The 21,179-nt window shown below is 49.4% G+C and overlaps 1 protein-coding gene and 1 non-coding gene across 2 annotated transcripts; both read left to right on the top strand.

The window, feature by feature from the left end:
- The first annotated feature begins 1,053 nt into the window (after window positions 1-1,053).
- Window positions 1,054-1,125, top strand: Trnaa-agc (transfer RNA alanine (anticodon AGC)). Its single transcript has one exon. It is a non-coding gene; the product is annotated as a tRNA-Ala (tRNA).
- An 11,285-nt stretch (window positions 1,126-12,410) lies between these two features.
- Pla2g2d (phospholipase A2 group IID) lies at window positions 12,411-19,000 on the top strand. The gene is made up of 4 exons (XM_050153437.1): window positions 12,411-12,524; window positions 16,248-16,392; window positions 17,165-17,271; window positions 18,137-19,000. The coding sequence occupies exons 1-4, from the start codon at window positions 12,485-12,487 to the stop codon at window positions 18,265-18,267; spliced, it is 423 nt and encodes a 140-aa protein (XP_050009394.1). The 5' UTR covers window positions 12,411-12,484; the 3' UTR covers window positions 18,268-19,000.
- The last annotated feature ends 2,179 nt before the right edge of the window (window positions 19,001-21,179 follow it).

The following is a 21,179-nucleotide window of genomic DNA, read 5'->3' as shown; positions in this document are numbered from 1 at the left end:
GTTCCCAGAAGATGCAAAATCATCTGTTCTAATAAACAAATGAGTGGTTGCCTGGAAGCCAAGTGGGGAAGTGAGCCGTCTTCATTGTGATGGCCATTTCGTAGATGCATGCAAGCATCATTTGGCAAATTGCATGTCCTAAAAAAAAGGTTTTCTTCTCAATTATGTGTGTTTGTGTATGTGTGTGGGGTGTGTGAGTGCAGTGCTCACAGAGGCCGTACAAGAATCCCCTGGATCTGGAATTACAAGCTGTGGTTGCTGGGAGCCCAACTCAGATCCTCTACAAGAGCCACAAGTACTCTTAACCACTGAGCCATCTCTCCGGTCCTAAATTGGATGTTTTAACATAGCCAGGCCTTGCTGCCTTTGGGGGGAGATTGGGTCAGGACTCATTGCCAATACCAACACTCAAGTCTGCTTTACTTACATAAAATGACTTAGTGTTTGCATGCAATCTGCTTGATTTTGCCCATCTCCTTTAAATCACACTAAATCAGCTCTAGAAACCTGTGATGGTCATGTATGACTGTAATCCTTGCACTTGGGAGGCAGAGGCAAGAGGATCACAGCCAGTTCCAGGCTGGCCTTGGTTACATAGTGAGTCTCTACCTCAAAAACCCAAAAATAAATAAAACACTTAACAAGTGACCTTTAGATCACGTATAATGTAAATAGCTGTGTGTGCGTGCGTCTGTCTGTCTGTCTTATACACATGTGTGAACAGATGAGCTTGCCTGTGCATGTAGAAGCCAGAGGTAGATTTCTCTATCACACCCCATCTAATTTTTTGAGACAAGGTCTCTCACTGAACCTGATGATTACTGTGTTAGCAAGATTGGTTAGCAGCGAGGCTCCAGGACCTGCCTATATCCTCCTCACCTACAACTCAGGGGCTACAGGCACACACCGCCGCGCCTGGCTTTTATGTGAGCACTAGGGATCTAAACTTGGGACCTTAAGCTTATCCAGCCAGCACTTTGTCCCCTGAGCTATCTTTTCTGCCCCATAAATCGTTATTTTATACTAAGAACAGGAAAAGAAAATTCATTGACCGGAGGTGTAGCTCAGTGGTAGAGTGCTTGTTTAGCATGCATGAGGCTCTGGGTTCAATCCCCAGCACTGCCAAGAAAATAAGAGAGAGAGAGAAAGGAGAATATCTTTGTGTGTTCAGTGCACACACAAAATTTCCCTGAATATTTTTAATATTTTGTTTTATTTTTAATAATAGGTATGTGTGTGCTTGTTTGGGTATGTGCCCATGAGTACATATAGGCCAGGAGAGGGTGCTGGATCCCCTGTGCTGGAGTTAACAGTCGTGAGCTGCTTGACATGGGTGCTAGGAACTAAACTCAGGTCCTCCATGCTCCTAACCCCTGAGCCATCTCTCCAGGCGCTCCCCAAATATTCCTGATCTATGCTTGGCCCGAGCCACAAGAGTAAAACTCACAGATACAGATTGTTAATAATATGTGTAATTTATTTGATCTCGGTCTTATTCCAGTGATGCTATAATGGGGAAAGGAGAGAGAAAGGCGCGCACACACATACACACACACACACACACACACACATATTCTATACATACCACACACAGTACATAACATACAAAATACATATACACACCCCACATACCAAACACACACACACACACACACGCACTCACACACACACAAAGAAAGAGTCAAAGGGGGTTTCTGTTAGCATATCTGAGGTTTGAGAACACAACTGCGTTCTGGTGAGGACACCAGACACCTGCACCACACACTTCCAGAGGGGATGAAAACTGAGCAGCCTTTGAAGATGGTGTGGCGGTTTCCTATAAAGGTAAGCACATACTCACGGCACATTGCAGTCACTCTACTGCCTGGTGTTTCCACAGAGAGCAGAGCACGTGCCGTGGTCAGTCCAGAACCTTCCTCACAAGTGTCTCCCAAAGTGACAACCAAACTAGAAACAGTCTAAACACTTGTCGCCTGAAGAAAGGACAAAAGGACTTTGGCACGCCTGTATGACAAGCCCCCACAATGCTACTTAGAGGCACAATTCACGACCCACCCATACACGCAACATCATGGGTGAACCTCAGAAACGTTATAAGTTCCCAAGGGAAGGTGGGCAGAGATGAAGTCCCTAGATTGGAAGAGTTCGTCTGCCTGGAGCTCCAGAGACCCATCGAAGCAGGATCAGGTGACACAAGCCTCTAGTTGAGAGGCTGAGGCAAGATTATCACAGAGTCAAAATCTGCCTGAGCTATGGCCAATTCAAACCTGGCCTGGGCAATTTAGTGAAGCTGGAGGGCTGAGGGTTACAGCTGTAGTAGAGGGCTTGACTGGTGTGTACCAGGCCCTGGCTTTAAAGCCCTGTACCACACACACCCATACACATGTACACACTCACAGACACACACATATGTGCATATCCACTCACACTCACAGACATGCACATATACACATATACATTCGTGCACACATGTTGCAAGGAACCGCTTGTTTGTCCTGGCCACCCAGAACCAAAATAATCACACAGAAACTATATTAATTAAATCGCTGCTTGGTCCATTAGCTCTAGCTTCTTATTGGCTAACTCTTTCTTTTTTTTAAATTTTTTTTGAGGCAGGGTTTCTCCGTAGCTTTTGGTTTCTGTCCTGGAACTAGCTATTGTAGACCAGGCTGGCCTCGAACTCACAGAGATCCTCCTGCCTCTGCCTCCCAAGTGCTGGGATTAAAGGCGTGTGCCACCACCGCTCGGCTTATTGGCTAATTCTTACACATTAATTTAACCCATTTCTATTGATCTATATATCGCCACGTGGCAGTGGCTTACTGGCAAAGATTCGGCATGTCTGATTCTGATGGCTCCATGGTGTCTCTCCCCTACTCTGCCCTTCTTCCTCCCAGAATTCAATTCTGTCTTTCCTGCCTACCTAAGTTCTCCCCTATCAACTAGGCCAAGGCAGTTTCTTTATTCATTAACCAATGAAAACAACACATGGACAGACGAACTTCCTACACCACACACATACACACACACACATATGCAATAGATTCACAGCACCTCTCTCTCTCTCTCTCTCTCTCTCTCTCTCTCTCTCTCTCTCTCTCTCTCTCTCACACACACACACACACACACACACACACACACACACACGGTTTATCAGAGCTCAGCAATTTGGGCAAACCGGCTGGGCAGCCAGCCATCTCCTGCTTCCCCCTGGATCTTCTGTCTCTGCCTCCTCGTGCTGGGGTTATATGCTGTGAGAATTTTACAATACAACCCCATCAATAAAGATGGGAGATGGGATGGTGGTTGTCTTGGATTTAAGGAGGGAATGAAAATGACTTTTTGAGGACTGGAGGGAAATTTTGGCAGGGGTGTGTTGGAGGTGGGGGGTGGAGGTGGGATAGGTTTAGAGAATTGAGGGAGCAGGGAGGAGTGAATTGGGGGAAAGGTTAATGAAAATGGTAACAATTAGGAAGTTCTCCAGGTGTGTGTCTTTATCTCAATTAGCCAAATACTAGTGGATACATTTTACCTTATACAAACTGTACTTCAGTAAAGGACCAGGTGGGTGTAGCCCGGTAAATCATGTGTGTACCATGCATCAGGCTCTGCATTCAATGCCCAGCACTACATGACTTGGGTCCTGGTGGCTCGTTCCTATAATCCCAGCATTTAGGAGGTGGAGTCAGGAAGATCACAAATTCAAGGTCATCCTCAGTTACTTAACAAATTTGAGGTCAACCAAGGATAAATAAAAGCCTATCTCAATTTAAAAAAAGAAAGAAAGAAAGGAAGGAAGAAAGAAAGAAAATTATACCTCAATAAAAATTATCTTCAAAAACTTTTTTTTTTGAGATCCACCTGCCTCTGCCTCCCGAGTGCTGGTGTTAAAGGCATGTGCCACCACCGCCCAGCTCCAAAAATCATTTTATATATTTCTATCACTGAGTAGATGATCTAATCGTTAACTCTGGAGGAAAGCAGTCTCAAAGGTCGTCATTCCCATTTTATGGGGGCAGAAACTGAGGCAGTGAGCTAGCTGTGTGTGCACCTCAGCCCTATACAGGCAGCTCCCTGAGGGCCCTGGCTGCTGCTCTGCAGGATCCATGCTGTGCCTTGGAATGCGGACAGATTAAAAAAAAAAGACAATAATCTACCAGCACCAGACTCCTCCGGAAAGATCACTTAACTCACGCTGTTTCCTTGGGGTTCCTCAAGCTACCATTACAGTGTGCCATGAGGAGAGAGAGAGAGAGAGAGAGAGAGAGAGAGAGAGAGAGAGAGAACACATGCATACATATGTGTATATGCAGAGGCCAGAGGTTGCTCCCTTTAGTCTTTGAGACAGGGTTTCTCACTGAACCCTGGAGCTCACCAATTCCCCTAGCTGGTCTGGCCAGCGAGCCTCTGGGATCCTCTCTGGCCCCAGTGCTAGGATCTGTGTGTGCCACCATGACCGGCTTTTTATGTGGGTGCTGGGGGTTCAAACACAGGCTCTCTCCAGGGTTTGTTCAGCAAACATTTTACTGACCAGATCATCTCCCCAGCCTAGGAATTTATTTTTTCACAGCTGTGGAAGCTGGACATCTGAGCTAAAAGGAAGGTGGGGATTGATCCTTCTGAGGTCTCTTTCCAGGTCTTGTCTCTTTCCTGGGCCCTCACGTGGTCATTCTTCTCTGTCCTTTTGAGTGTTTTTGTGTTGGAGAAGGGTCTAGCTACTGGCTTGGGACTTGCAAGGTAGACCAGGCTAGCCCAGAATCCTGCCTCAGCCTCTCAGGTGCTGAGATCACAGCCTGACACCTTCTAGAAGGTCATAGCCAGCAGGCCAACCACCCTGTGAGAAGTGAGCGATGCTGGCACTGAGAGAGCCCCAAGAAAGCAATAAAAACACAGATGGGCTTCCTGGAGGAAGGGGAAGTTTGTGCGTCCTGGAGGGCTGTCATTTCCCATAGACTTAATAGCATGCCCCTCTGTCCTAACCTTGTCTCTGGGTCATGGGCCACTGTGGGATTTGATTAATGATTTTAAACTAATTGCCTCTGCCTTCTTGTCCTACTTGCCTAAGTTAGCATCATCTCTGGATCCTTGAGTAAATAAACAAAGCAAGCCTTATCATTACTTCTCTAAGAAGGCACCGGCTGTCTGTGTGGAGCACAGGCCCGAGTTTGACAGTGTCTGTCTGGTCGCTCTGGGGACCCTGTAAGGCCTTAGCAAACAGGACGTTCCTTGCTCTCCCCTCCCTGCCCGCTGCACATAGTAGGGGCTGAGGAAGTATCTGTTGAGGAGGTTTGTTTTCTTGGCTCTTGTGAAATTTCTCGAAAGTATTCCCTCGGCTTCCCACAGGCTGACACTGACAGCTGCATTAGCAGCTCTGGTTCTCAGGCACTTGCTGTGTGCCAGGCACAGCGGCCACTGTTCTCAGCCCATGGCATGGAACCGTCAGGAAGGCTTCCTCCGAGTAACTGCTTGTATTTCCCGTTGCCCCACTTCAAAACTGAGCAAGAAGAAGGGAATCGCTCTCCATGGCTGTCACTCCAGGGCCTGCTGCTGAAGGTTAGGCCCTGAGGAAGGCAGCAGGGGCTGGGATGGGGCTGCAGACAAGCAAGAACCCCCAGCAATGCTCACCTTCCAACTCCTGGCTATGGGAAGTGCTAAGGGCCCTTGGAAGAACTTTTTTTTTTTTTTCGGTTGTTGTGGTTTGTTATTTATTTGTGTATGGGGTGGGCATGCACGAGCCACCACATGCCTGTGGAGATCTAAGGACAGCCTTCAGGAATCCATTCTCACCTCTACCTTGTAGGTCTCTCTCCTTCTTCCTCCTGTTGCCCAGCGTACCCAAGCCCACTGGTTTGTCAGTTCCAGCCGATTCTCCTGTCCTCACCTCCCAGCATGCTGTAAGAGCTCTGGGATTACAGATAAGTACCATGGAGTCTGGCTTTATTATGTTGTTTCTTGAAATCAAACTCAGGTTACCAGATTTGCATGGCTACAGACTTTACCCACTAAGTCAACCCCACCCCCACCCCGCCACCGCCCAGAGCATCTTGGGTCACCCGGGATGAACTGAGAAGTTGAAGTGGAAATCCCCTTGCATGAGACCAACTCTCGTCTAGGAATGAGGATCTCTGGCCCTGGGTGTCACAGCCCTTTCCAGGGGTCAGTTCCAAGCCTCATTCCTGGAAGATGGAGTCTCCACGTGTCACTCAGTAATTTAGCAACTATTATGTGTCAATCATTCCACCTGGAGCCTTCCCTACAGGGCCCCCCTGAACCTCACTGTTCACACGGGAAAATTTGAGGCTCTGAGAAATGTATCAGCATTGTTAAGATGGTTGTGCTATGAACCTTCTGATGGTGGGGCAGCGACTGTTCATAAGCCAGGACATCTGGCCGTCTAAAAGGTTCCTTGAAGTCCTTCCTGCTAAGTTTGACCCCATTGCTTCTCTCTGTTTCTCTGTCAATCTCCCCCACCTCTTTCTCTCTCAAATATGTGTGTGTGCACACATATACGTGGAGGCTCACTCATTAGGCTAGGCTAGCTGTCCAGTGAGCCTCAGAGACCTATGTGTGAGTGTGTGTGTGTGTGTCTCGCTCTGTGTGTGTTTGTCTGTGTGTGTTTGTCTCTCACTCTGTGTGTGTGTTTGTCTCTCACTCTGTGTGTGTGTTTGTCTCTGTGTGTGTGTGCAAACACACACATATGTGGAGGCTCACCCATTAGGCTAGGCTAGCTGTCCAGTGAGCCTCAGGGACCTATGTGTGTGTATGAGTGTGTGTGTGTGTGTGTGCAAACACACACATGTGGAGGCTCACCCCATTAGGCTAGGCTAGACTGGCTGGCGAGCCTCAGGGATCTGTGTGTGTGTGTGTCTTGCTCTGTGTGTGTGTTTGTCTCTGTGTGTGTGTGCAAACGCACACACATGTGGAGGCTCACCCATTAGGCTAGGCTGGCTGTCCAGCGAGCCCCAGGGATCTGCCTGTGTCTACCTTCTGGTCGCCGGCATTACAAATGCAGCTACTACACTTGGTTTTCATGCAGGTGCTGAGAATCCAAACTCAGGCCTGGTGCTTGTTCAAGAATCCTGCTGACTAAGCCATGTCTCCAGAAACCACTTCCCCCGCCCTCACTTGTTTTTCAGTCCTTGTTATTTTTCAGATGTACAGGAAACACATGTGCGGGGTGGTGGGGAAGCACAAACCGCCATTGTTTTATGAGTTTTGACAGTGTGAACACCCACATCCCTAAGCTCTACAGACATAACGCCCGCAGCACCTCCAAGCACCTCTGGTAACCCCTTGAGAAGTCAGCACACACACCTGTGGGCCCCTGTCATCCTGATTCATGCAAGTGCAGATTACCTGGACAGTTCTGGAATACCTTAGAGCTAGAGTCTCTCCGCCACACCCCACCCCACCCCTGCCCCCGAGCTACGCTCTTTCCTGTCCTTACATTTGGGAGGCTCATCGGGTCCCCATGTTGTGATTCACTGACCTGGTGTGTTAGCTAGTGGCTGGGCTGATGCAGGCTTAAGCATGCGGCAGCGACAGCCATGAGAATCGCTCCTGCGGCTTGAACTGCTTCCTTGGGCTCTGCGTGGTGTGGATGGATGATACCGTCACACTCCCACCCGAGACAGACTCAGCCTCCCTCATCTGAGCTCTGCCCCACCCCGGGGAGCCCAGCTGCAGTGGCCTCTACAGTGTTTGTGCCTGCTGTGTGTGGCTTTTGTTGGGGACAGATTGAGTCCGTGGGACTGTGTGGCAAATGGGACTCTACAGGGAGGTCCTGGAGGGAAAGGCTCTGGCCCTGGCTGGAGGACATGATTTCACCCCTTGGGAGGATCTTAGGAGAAGATCCCTTTGCTCTGCGGCAGTGGATGGATGGATGTAGCTGTATCCTACCTACCTCAGCTGGCTCTTTCTTCATGTTCCCACACCATGTGCTTGCGGGGAGGGTCAGGTGCCTCCTCCATGCCATGACACATGCCTGTTTGCACCACACTCCTGCGGGACACATTAAACACCCATCATGAGGGGGCCCTACAAACTTGTGTGCTAGCCCCAACTCTGCCGTGTACTCTCTGGGTGACCGTGCACAGTTCTGAACCTGAGTCTCAGTTTGCCCATGAAATGGGAATAATGGTCTCTTTTTTCCTGATGTGGTTGTGAGAGTTAAATTCGGAAACAGTACAATGCTTGGTGAGAAGGAAGACCTGGACAATGGTAACTTTTTTCTATTCGTTTTTTCTTTTTTTCATTTTGTGTGTTACAAGTTCATGGATGTGTGCACATGCCTGTGCATGTGTGTGGAAGCCAGAGTTTGACATCAGGTACCTTCCCCAATCGGTCTCTACCTCTTCTTTTGAGATGGCATCTCTCACGGAACCTGGAGCTCTCATTTTGTCCTGGGTTGGCCGGCCAACAAGCCCAGGGAGCCTTCTGTCTCCATCTCCCCAGCACTGTCATTACAGGCGTGCACCACCGTGCCTGGCTTTTTAACATGGGTGTCTGGGGATTAAACTCAAATTCCCAAGCTTGCAAGACAAGCCCTTTCATGATGGAGCCAATCTCACAGCCCCCACTAGTAGCTGTTGCTGTAGAATCTTGTCTCTGACATCCAAAGTCCTTCCTCTTTCCTTCCACCAACCAGCTGGACAGTGTGCTGGGCTGTACTCTAGTGTTCTTAGCAACAGTCTTCCCTAGCTGTGACCAGGGAAGCTAGCCAGGGCCTTCCCGACACCCAAGGGCACTTTGCCCGGAGTGGAAGCCATGGGAGGGGTTGCTAAAACCATGCAGATGTCTCCCCGAGACCCTCACGTCTTCTGATTCTACCGGCTCACCTTCTAAAACTCTAGAGAAACCATCAAACCGCAGACAAAGCCTCTGAAGTGACCCAGATGGCAACGCTGAGGTTTCCGACTAAACCCTGTCTGCTTCTAAAGATAAAAGAAAGCTTAACATGGTGAAAAACATAGAAGGTCTGAAAAACAGACCCGGATAAGTTTATATATAGGGAAAACTATATTGAACTAAGACAGACATCAGATAAGATTAACAGTAGCTTAGACATCGCAGAAGAGGAGGTAAACTCTTTATTCTGGGTACCTTAAGCGGTGAGGATGAAGATGAAGCAGATGCTGCTGCTGAGGGGGTTAACCTTGGCTAACACTTATTTACCTCTAGCTGTGGACCAAAGTCTGTTCATGTCCCAGACTAGTTTATTGGTTGTGACTGAAATGAAAGAGCCGAGGCTAGACCCTTTATAAAGAAAAGAGGTGAGTGCAGCTCACGCCCCAGAAGACTACACGTCCAAGACAAGGTGGCTCTGCGGATTCTTCCGGGGTAAAGGCCTTCTTGGCTGAGTCACATCTCAGTTGCTGGCACTGTGAGGGAGTGTGGAGGCGTACCTGTGAGAGGAAGAGATACCTCAGCAAGATAGGCAGCCAGAGACAGGGAGGGTTAATAATGGCCTCCCACCAGGCTTCACCTCTTTGTGTTTTGCTTTTGAAATAGGTCTTGCTATCTAGCCCATGCTAGCCTAGACCTTGTTCTATAGACTTGACTGGCCTCAAACATACGTTAAGCCTCTGCCTCCCTAGTACTGAGGTTACAAATGTGCACCATGATGCAGTCAGTGTCCCACCTCGTAAAGCCCCCTCATTTCTCAATATCTCCATAAGAGGGCATGAGCTAATGGGGGTGCTTTCTAGACCATGTGGACTCTGTGTCTTGCAACATTCCTATTCCATGGGTGGCACCCTCGAACTTTCTCACACCGGACAATTCAAAGGGGCAGAGCAAATTGACGTGCTGCAGGTTGAGCTGCTGGGACAATGGCAGGCTCTTTAACCTGGGTAGCCTGCCTTTGAATCAATCCCGTCCCCTCTTCCACTCCATGTAGCTCTACCACCCCACTCACGATTCTGTTGAGGCATCCTTCACTGGGTGGCTAAGTGTGGTATGCTTTGACCAACTTACCTCAAAAATCTCCCAGCAATCACAACAGTGAGGAACCCTCAGCCTGGTTTGCAAATAAGGATACCGAACTTCATGGAGGCAAAATCTTTCCCCAGGACCCCAGACCTGGCAAAAGAAAGAACTAGAACTTGAGTGAGGGTTCTCTGTCAGGTGTGCCCTGGCTCTGCTAAACGTAAATCAGGGGCCACAGTGAGGCAGGGGTTTTCATCTCTGTTTGTGGCCTTCTGGGAGCAATAGAGAGATGCTGGACCCAGCTACTGTGCCTCCTGCCCAAGACAGGTCAGAGTGGGGAGGTGGCCACAGGCCCTATCAAGAACCCCGATCTAGAAGGTTGCTTTCGGTTAAAGAGGCTTGTGGGCAGGAACATGGGCCTAGTATTGAGCAGGTGGAGACCAGCCAAGAGCCAGCTGGTCACAGAAAACACTGGAGGCCATGGGCATGTCTGCAGCCTCCACAGGAGTGACAGTTTCACAGGAACGCTCACCCCAACACCCATCAAGTTAAATATCACATTTCTTAAAACTTATTGAATGCCAATTTCCCCTCCATTAAGTGACTTATACAAATGAGAATAGGCCAGAAGCCTCTAGTTTCTCTGCTGTTGAGTTGCTTCCTCCTTTTCAGAAGTGATTGCTGGGTGAGGGGCATTTTTGCTTTATTTTGTTCTGATTTTGAGAGAATTTTTGGTAGCCCAGCAGCCTTGAGCTCTCTCTCTATGCGGCCCAGACTGGCTTTGAATTGCAGTCATCCTCTTGCCTCAGCCTCCCACATGCTGGGATGAACTGCATAAGGCACCATGCCTGACTAACGACTTCACATGTACATGGCTTTCTCACAAATGAATATTAGTTGGTTGATTGAGTTCAGAAACAAAAGGGCAGTCGGTAGAGTGGTCTGGAATCCTCACAATCGTGAGGGCGAGGCCGAAGAACCACAACTGTGAAACTGGACTGGAACACAGAGACAGACTCTAAAACAAAGGAAAGAAGAAAGGAGAGAGAGAGGGAGCGAGGGAAGGAACCTGCTGTCACAATTTTTGAATGAACTGATTGACCAGAAGCAAGAAGGTCAGTCTGGGCATTCTGTCTCCAACAGTCACCTACAAGCATGGAAGACCCCATCTCTGCTGTTGATGGACAAAGTCCCCGGGTGTGTCCTTCAGGCAACAGCTCCGCCCTCGTTGGCTGGGTCCCTGTCATTTGTCACATTGGGATTCTCTGGAGTAAATTGGGACAGATTGTCTGCAGGCTAAGTTGTCAGCACAGGTCAATGACCTTCTAATCGTGGGTGTTCTTTGAGTCAGCGAACCCATGTGATGCAATCGTTGGGCATCAGCTGGGATGTCGGGACATCTCCTTCGCCGAACTTGAATGATAAAATACAGTCAACAACCTGTGTGTCCGTCTGTACGAGACTCATTATGCAGTCAGTACAGTGATAAAGTGTGAAGGTGCTCCCCAAAACCACCTTCTAAAGGATGCTCAACAATGGAGAAACACGTTCAGCTCACACCGGGAAGTGGACGAAAGGACTCAGGCTGGGGCTGGGGCTCAACTGGCCGAGTGCTGGCCTTGGATCATGAGGCCCCCGGTGCCAAGCCTGGATGATGGCACACAGCTGTAATTCTAGAACTTGGGAGGTGGAGGAGGATGGGAAATTCAAGGTCATCTTTGACTAAATGAAGAGTTTGAGGCCAGCCTGGGTTACACGAGACCTTGTCTGGGATGGGGTGGGGACTAACTGTACAAAGTGCCGCATATAATGTTTTCCTAGTTTGGTATAGTGAAAATATGGAGGCAGAAAAATGAAAAAGGTATATACATAAACATGTAATAGACAGATAATAGGTAAGTAGATAGAATGATAGATAATAGATTAGAAAGATGATTAATGTTATATTGATTGGCAATAGACAGACAAACATAATAGATTACATAGATGGCAGATGATAGACTATTGATATTCATATTATGATTTTCATGCTATTAGGTTTATTATTTGATATTAGGTGGATGTTATTTATGATATTAGATGAATAATAGATTATTGATAGATAGGTGATAAATAGATAGATACATACATACATACAAAACAGTACCACAAGGACATAAACCAAAACGCTAATCATGTTTCCTGTTTCTGCAAATGATCCTGCATTTCAGGTTGTGTGTTTTTCAAGTCTTGGGCCATAGGGCTGGGGTTGTGGCTCAGTGATAAAGTGTTTGCCTAGCTTATCCAAGGCCTTGGGGTCCATCCCCTAGACCTAGAAGGCGCTTGCCAAATTTCCCATTCTAGATAATGTTTCCTTTTTATCAAAAACCTCGTGGAGACCCCAATAAGTCAAAAAAAGTAACACAACCCCAGAGTCATAGAAAAGAGGAAGTGAGAGGCACATGGGTTGATTCCGCAGGAGCTGGGAAGGCTTGGGTAGGATGGGTCAGGGGACCTAATATAAGGGGACTGCCTTCGTGGCAGGGGACTTCTGTCGCTCTCACGCTGTGCTGGAACCATGAGACTCTCCCTGTTGTGTGGCCTGCTGCTGCTGGCTGGTGAGTGGGGACAGGTGTGAGGCTGGGGAGGGAGCAAGACTGCAGGTAGATCCTGAGTGTCCCACCCTAGCCTGGGCTGCTCTGATCCTGGGGACACTAGAACTCCAGTTCCTAACACCTCCACTACCAGCAAAGACTCATTAAAGGACGCTTCTGGCTTCAGCCAGAGATCTGGGGCAGACTGAACTGTGTGGCATTCTGGGAAGAGGATTCCTCTCCTGGCAGGGAGGGGATCCGGGGACAGTTTCTACTCACTCTTTAGAAGATCAGATATAAAAACATGGTTGCTTGCATATTGGCTTTCATTTTCTTAATCCATCTCAAGATACATGATTTTATAAAGGTCATTCATTTTTTCTTTTCTTTTCTTTCTTTCTTTCTTTCTTTCTTTCTTTCTTTCTTTTTTTTTTTTTTTTTTTTTTTTTTTTTTGAGGCAGGGTTTCTCTGTAGCTTTTGGAGCCTGTCCTGGAACTAACTCTTGTAGACCAAGAGATCAGCCTGCCTCTGCCTCCCGAGTGCTGGGATTAAAAACGTTCACCACCACTGCCCGGCAAGCTCATTCATTTTTTTAAAAGTGATTTTATAGCCAGGCAGTATGGCACACACCTTTAATCACAGCACTCGGGAGGCAGAGGCAGGCAGATCTCTGACTTTGAAGCCAGCCTGGTCTACAGAGAGAGTTCCAGGATAGCCAAGGCTACACAAAGAAACACTGTCATGCTGTCTTGGGACTCCCACACCCTTGAGAGGGACACTTGCCCAGGGTTATAGGGAAGCCCATTAACAAGCACGCAATGGAACTACAGAAATTCATCCTTCAACATAGAGACAATGCAAGGCAGAGGCACACGTCTTTGGATCCGCGTTCACCCACCACCTCCTGGCAGTACACGCTAGGCCAAACCACCTGACCTCTTCATCTCTCCTCAGCTCCACAGCATCCTCTCTCTGCTGCTGAGGAGACATCCTAGTGAGAAAACAGTGACCAAGCCTTACATAAGAGCTTATCATCCTCTGCCCCCAAGGGATTCTTCTGACCACATATTCCTCATCCCTGGGAGTGGAGGTATGGAGGGGAACCAAGGACAAGCTATTGAGATAGAAATCTCTGACGAGCTTTGGTAGACATCACTTGGGCTTACTTCCTCGGGCTTGGTTTGACTCACTGCCAAATGAGGAGAAGCCGGACCACACAAAGCACATAGAATTTCAACTGAATGCATTGCCAAGGGAGAGCTGCCTCCTTCAGGAGGGAACTGAGTTGAACTCGTTAGGGCTAGCTTTGAAGCAAAGAATTAGAGGGCACCTGGTATGGTTGGTGGCTTACAACCAGAATCCCAGCACTCAGGAGGCTGAGATAGGAGGATAGTCATGGGTTCAAGACCAGCTTGAGGTACAGAGGGAAAAATGGTTGGGGTGGGGGTGTGGGGAATGTGGAGAGACAGACAGGCCAAGAAAGGCAAGATTCTGAATTCAGATTTTCAGTTGGTGCCCACGGTGGATTCTGTCTTTGCAGTCATTTGCTTTGAGAATCTCCATCATGGAATCTGAGCCACCATCCCAGGTGGCTATCCTGGATGATTCCCAGGGGTCATTTATCAGAACAGTCAAGGATTAGCTAGGCCTGTAGTTAACATCCCTTACCCAGGAGCACTGTGTCAAACAGGAGTGTGCAGACAGAGAGGACACCACCACCCACACAATAGCCAGTCACTTCTAATTACAGCCCAGGGCCACCTGCTTATGACCTTCTCTTTGTCCACCGCATGAATATCTCCCAATGCCTCCTTTCTCACATTAGAGTCCTCCAGCATGGGCCTCGGCTCTCCTTCATTTTTACTGTGTTCCTGAAGAAACTCACTGCGATGCCAGGCCAGGAACGGCCAGCTTGGTCCCATCTCCCCTAAGCCTGTGGCTGCCCCTGACCTACATTTCCTGCGTTCTTGACACACACTCTTTTGTCCTCATCTCGTCTGTTTCTCCCAACTTTCCCCAGAATTCATCGATTCCATATATTTTATTTCTCCTAATTTAACATAATGTGCTCCTCTCTCCCAATAAAGCAGATTTCCCCTAAGATCAATTCTAGCCAGCAGCTACGAGGCCTGAAATGAGCAGCATTGATTTTTAAATCACACTGCCTCCTCAGAGACCTACCGGGCGCTGTAAAACTCAGATTTCTCTAGAGAGGAAGACACTGGTCATGGGAGGAGGGTGAGTCAGGCCCTCTCTCCTCATTCTGAATAGGAAATCAATGCCCAGAGACAGAGAAGCCAGACAGCATCGGGTTTGATTCTGGTTCGATTTTCTTCCATCTGTGTCCTTGAGTAAATCAGGGAGCCTTGATCTGATCATTCGGAAAATGAGGCTTACAAATGAAATTCCTGGGCTAGAGGGACAGCCCAGTTGGTAAAGATCTTGCCTTGAAAACATGAGAACCCGAGTTTGGCCCTCAGAACCTGAGTGGGAATGCCAGGTGGGGTGGTTTGTGCTTGTAATCTCAGGAGGATCCTGGTCTCACTGGTTTGCTGGTCCAGCCTAATTGGTGAACCTGAGGCTAATGATAGACCTCGTCTCAAGGGCAAGTGGGCAGCGTTCCCTCTGTTCTCTCTACTCACATCTGCATGTACCCAGACATGCACAAACACACACAGGTACACACACACAGGCAGGCACACACACACACGTGCACACACACACACACATTCTTGGCAAGGGAGGCAGAGGCAGGCAGATTTCTGAGAAGTCAAGGTCTACAGAATGAGTTCCAGGTGAGCCAGAGCTACACAGTGAGACTGTCCCAACAACAACAACAAAATGGAATTCCCAGCTGGGCATGGCGGCACAGATCATAATCCAAGTACTTGGGGGGGTAGAGGCAAGAGGGTCAGGATTTCAAGGTCAGTCTCACCCATTTCCACACCAGTCCGTGCTATCGGAGACACTGCCTCAACTCTCCTTGCCAAAACAAGAGGTTCCCAGCACCCACCCCCAGGTACCAACTCCGATTTTCACAGCAGCTCCACGGTGATGTGTGACGATCACGTTGGAAGAAATTGAGAGATGAGGAAATGAGAGCCCTCCAGACCATCACTGCCACTTTCTGTACACCTAAAGCTGTTCCAAAGTAGACATTCGTTTACTGAAAAAAAGGATGGAGGGGGCTAGAAAGACGACTCAGGGGTTAAGAGCACCTGCTGCTGTCGCAGGGGACCCAGCCTCATTCACCTCACCCACATCAGGCTGCTCACAAGCACCTGATTCTATGCGGTCTTTGAACGTCTGAAGGCACCTGCACTCATGTCTCCACACATGCATGCACACGCATGCACACACACACACACACACACACAGAGAGAGAGAGAGAGAAAGAGAGTTAAAAATAATCTTAATAAACCTTTAAAGGGGGGGATGGAATCAGGAAATTGATACCCAAGAGACCTGTTACTAAGGACTCAGTTCCAGTCGCTGTATTTTTTATTTTCCCTTCTCAGTTCTGGGCAGAGAACTCGGGGCTGACACATGTTAAACTTGGGCTCGATCACCAAGCTACCCTACCCTAGCCAACAGTTTTTAAAATACCAGTGGCAGCTGGCACTATTTGATAGCACCATCATTTCAAGTCCCTTGCCTGACCCAGCACAGTTGAGCCCCCACACCCCCATGGGATCTTGGTACCCCCATGACCTTCACCCCTTCCTTCCTTATTTGGTTGTGTGGCAGGTATAACTCCAACCCAGGGAGGGATCCTGAACCTGAACAAGATGATCAAACGTATGACTGGGAAGACAGCCTTATTCAGCTACCGGTTTTATGGCTGTCATTGTGGATTTGGTGGCAAAGGAGAACCCAAAGATGCCACAGACAGGTATACTCCCCTCCCTGGCCTACTTCGGACTCTCTCCTTTCTTACATGTTTATAAAACGTATTTTGTAGTGCATGTACTATGTCCTGGGAACTCTGCTCAGGCTAATATAACCCCAGTCCTCTTGGAACTGGCCTTCTAGAAGGTTCCCCAGAATGCCTTGAAGTCCTGGCATCTTCCTAACCTGGGACTAATATCCCACACTACTTGTTACCATTATATGTGGTATTCTTTTTTTTGTTTTGTTTTGTTTTTTGTTTTTTTTTCGAGACAGGGTTTCTCTGTGGTTTTGGAGCCTGTCCTGGAACTAGCTTTTGTAGACCAGGCTGGTCTCGAACTCACAGAGATCCGCCTGCCTCTGCCTCCCGAGTGCTAGGATCAAAGGTGTGCGCCACCACCGCCCGGCTATATGTGGTATTCTGAAGCCCAACCTCGTTGCCTTTTCTTATTTGATTTTCACAATCATTTGGAGGGTCAGCCAGACAAGTCACGTGACCTTTGTCAAGGGTCTCAAGCCCCAAATTTATGTTTCTTCATCTGTGATGGGGGTGATACCAGCACCTCCATCATGGGCAAGTCATGGGGATTAAGAGAGAGTACGTGGTTGGAACAAGTGTCTGGTGTATGGGAACCCTTGACCAACAGAGCTCTCATGACCTCAAGGGAACCCGAATGTTTTTTATCATCCCCGGTGGGCATGTGGGGGGAACAGGTGGTGACCAGAGTTGACCAATAACCCCTACAGCCGTGTGCCCTGCCTGCTTCTCCCCACAGGTGTTGTCAGAAACACGACTGCTGCTATGAACACCTGAAGACGGATGGATGCAGAACCATGACGGACAATTACAGATACAACGTTTCCCAGGGCGTTATCCACTGCTGTGAGTGTCTGAGGGCCAAGGGCTGGAGCTGGGAAGTCCTCGCCCTCCCTGCCTCCGTAGACTTAGTGACATTACGTAAAACACTCACCAGCTGATGCTGTTCCTCTCTCGTGAGACAGTAGGGAACAGGCAGAACAGGGTGGAGGGATGAAGAGGACCCAGGGGACACCCTACCATTTTGTTACCCAGATGCCAGGCCCATCACTGACCAACTATGTGCTCAACGCTGTTTAACCTCTCTCAGATTCAGTGTCCTCCTTGGTAATCTGCTGAACCAAGATAGGAAGAGCTTCAGAGGGTGCTAGCCATCCCCATTCTCGTGGGGGAACACATAGGTATCCCCAATACGGCCTTTCTTTTTACAACCCTTGGACCCTCATAACAGCTCACCTTAAGGTTAATGGAGCTACAGAAGCTAACGCAGATGCTCACCTGGTGGGGACACTCACTCACTATCCCAGCTTCCCTTCGGCATGCTGATCTGAGCCGGGACGGCTCCTTCACACTGCCTGGTCCTGCTGCTGGCCTGTGCCCCCCATGCTTCGGCTTGGCACTGCTTGTTCATTCTGTGACCCTCTACCACCTGCCTTCCCTCCTGTCCATTTGGCTCAGCTTCCTCCCTCCAGGACCATCTTCTCAGTAGCTGCTCAGTGACTGTAGAATGAACAGATGTGATCGCAGGAAAGGGAGCAAGAACAGAGAGGTGGAGGACATATACACCATCCGAAGAGGCTACTTGGGGGTGTGGGGGGGTCACCAGCGATGAGCAGGGACCCTGTGTTGCTTTTTGGACCCCCTCTACACCCCACAGGCAGTCTCAGGAAGGGACAGATACTGAGCCATCCCCTGTTTCTTTCACCCACAGCTGACAAAGGGAGCCCGTGTGAGAAGCAGTTGTGTGCTTGTGACAAGGAACTGGCCATGTGCCTGAAGGAAAATCTGAGCACCTACAACAAGCGCCTGCGGATCTACTGGCGGCCCAGCTGCAGGGGCTAGACTCCCACATGCTAGGCGAGCTCACTATCTGTCCCCTGGATTGCACCCTGTTCCAGTGCATGTTGAGCACTGAAGTCCCCTGCAGAATTGCTGCCTCCCATCCCAGTGTCTAATCTCCTGGACCAGCTCCTTGCAAAAGGGCCTGGGCTTGAGGACTTCACCTTGGTGTCTCTCTGCTAAAAGGGACCTTTTTGTCTATCTTTGGCTGTTCTTCCTTCAAACTCTGGTCTTTCTGGGCCTAGGAGAAGATCTCACATATGTGTTCAGATCCCAGCCCTCTGGCCTGTGTCCTTCTCCCCAGCTAGGCTGTGAGGTCCTCCAGCCCCATTTGGTTTCAGTTGGCACCCTGGTGCCCAGGTAGCCTCCTAGAACCCAGCAGGGACACCACCACCAAGGACTTGAGGGCTGGGGGAAGCTGTAATCTTGTTGCTCTGGGTGTTGGGGCCTGGCCTGCTGTTTCTTGTCTATCTGTGCTTTCTCTGGGGTCTCCTGCTACAATGTAGACTCAGGGGCTCCTCCTCTGGAAGCCCTTCTGGGCTGGCACTACTCCCCATTTCTAAAGGTTCCTTTGTGCTGGACTCTCTGGGTGACATTAACACCCCACATGTCTCCTGAGGCCAGAGTGGTGAGATGTCCCTAAGGCTCCTCTCTTCCCAGGCCTGGTGTCTTTCCCTGGTTCCCTGGAAACCTTTCTTTCTCCAAAGAGCCCTCTCAATAAACCATTAGCACAAGAGCCCCTGACTCATGTACCACCTCTAGGGAGACACATCGCAGACAGGTAACAGGAGAGCCCACTGTCTTTGTGTTCTTCCTGCCTCCCAGAACCATGGACCTAATTACAAAACCCGGAGCTGATGCTGTAGCCAAGGAAAGCGTGCTTTCATCAGTGGCAGAATCAGGGGAAGGCATCCTTGGAAGCTCAGCCTCCCGCCTGACCAAGGACGCGTGTCCTTCTAAAGGGGAGAGGGCCGCTGGGGCGACTCCAGTGGGTAGGGAGTCTTTTTTCTGCTCAAATCGATTCAGCCTACCTTCGTCCCTGCTATAGGGGTTGCAGAGGCTCCCGTGGTTGGCTGATCCGGTGTAGTGTCAGAAACAGAACTTGGCAAAAGGGATCATCTTGCAAGGTCTGAGCTGGGATTTGCCTGGCAACAGCTCTTTCAGAGAACATCTGTCATTCTTGTGTGATTAGCTGTGCTTCTAGCCACGGGCTGAGGCACCTAGAACCACCCACGCCCTCCAGCCTGTGACACGCTGCAGGGAACGACAGAGCAGTCATTCTCCAAACCCTAGCAAGGCAGAGTACAGAAGTTCCAGCTGTGGGCTCTGGGTTCAAGTTCCCACGGTTAAAATGCCCACTCTGGTGGGGGCCGTGACAGTAGGAAGTTGTGTGTGCGTAGGCCAGGGCCTACAATGCACGAACAACTGCCGCTTTATTTTTAAAGTCTAATAAAAAGGAATCCTAGGCTTGGCGTGATGGTATGGAAGGCTGAGAGAAGAGGTGGTTAGTTCAAAGCCAGCTTCTTCTCAGGCTACTGAGGGATTCCCCAGTTCCTCGTGTGTTACGTAGAGAGGAAAACAGGAAGGGAAGGGGATCAGTGTGAGCTCAGTACTGTTAGTGTCCACGCAACTCTGAGCGCAGTGCCCGAAGCCCATGGGAAGCCCTGGGTTCTGTCCCCAGCACTGCACGGGAGAGATGGTGTGTGGTTGGTGGCTGTTACCCAGCCCTCAGAGGCAGAGGCAGAAAGGTCAGAAGTTCAAGGTCATCCTTAGCTAAGTCAAAACAGACTGGGCTAAGCAAGAACCTATCTCAGAAAAAGAGAGAGGGGCTGGAAATTGGGGGTGCAGTATGTGTGGAGTGAGGGGAGCCTGACTTGACTCTTGGGTGGCTTGACAATGTCTTCAGAACCTAGTTTCATTCCTGCCCCTTGCTGGGCCACCCTCACCCACTGTTCCAGTCCCCAATCCCCCTGCCCCCCCCCACCCGCAGGCTCCACACGGCTCCAATTGCAACTGTGGTCTCCCAGACCTCAAGACAGTACAGTGATATTGTCTCTTCCACCTTGCAGCAGCCAGCTTTCCCTAAGCTAGCCACCCTGAGCTTGAGCCGGCTTAAGAGAATAGGGGTACCCTGGTTGGTCCAGACTGCCACGAATTTAATTGCCCCCGAGAAGATACGTTGATCCAGCTTGTGACCAGCACTTCCCGGTCTGCAGACATCAGCTTTGAGGCTGTGCCCTAGGTGGCGAATTCCATGGTGTTACAAAGTAGAAGCTGCCTCTATTTTGAGCAAATGAGGAAGTGGCAGAATCTCACTGTGCACACAGACACTGCCACCTGTTCAGCAAGACCCACGAGGCACAGAATGGTAAGCATCTCATCCGTGTGTGTGACTTTATAGCGGTAAATCAGAAAGGAGAGGGCGCACAAGCTTATCAACCCCAGTGGGGCTGAGGACATAGCTCAGACAGTAGAGTGTTTGTCTAGCATGTATGAAGCCCTGGGTTCAGCCATCACAACAAATTAAATGGGGTGGGGCGTTGCACACCTGTAATCCTAGTACTCTAGAGATAGATGCAGGAGGATTAGAAATTCAAGATCACCAGGAGGTGGTATCATACGCCTTAAATCCGAGCACCTGGGGCTGGAGAGATGCCTCAGAGGTTAAGAGCACAGGCTGCTTGCTCTTCCTGAGGTCCTGAGTTCAATTCCCAGCAACCACATGGTGGCTTACAACCATCTGTAATGAGATCTGGTGCCCTCTTCTGGTGGTGTGGGCATACGTGGAGGCAGAATGTTGTATACTTAATAAATAAATAAATCTTTAAATCCGAGCACCTAAGGCAGAGGCAGGCACGTCTCTGAGCTCGAGGCCAGCCTGGTCTGCAGAGTGAGTTCCAGGACAGCCAGGGCTA

The sequence above is a fragment of the Alexandromys fortis genome, unplaced genomic scaffold, assembly GCF_014885135.2.
Source record: "Alexandromys fortis isolate MF-2015 unplaced genomic scaffold, M_Fortis_MF-2015_v1.1 scaffold_26, whole genome shotgun sequence".
Classification (NCBI taxonomy): Eukaryota; Metazoa; Chordata; class Mammalia; order Rodentia; family Cricetidae; genus Alexandromys; species Alexandromys fortis.
This window is presented reverse-complemented; position numbering and strand designations above follow the sequence as displayed.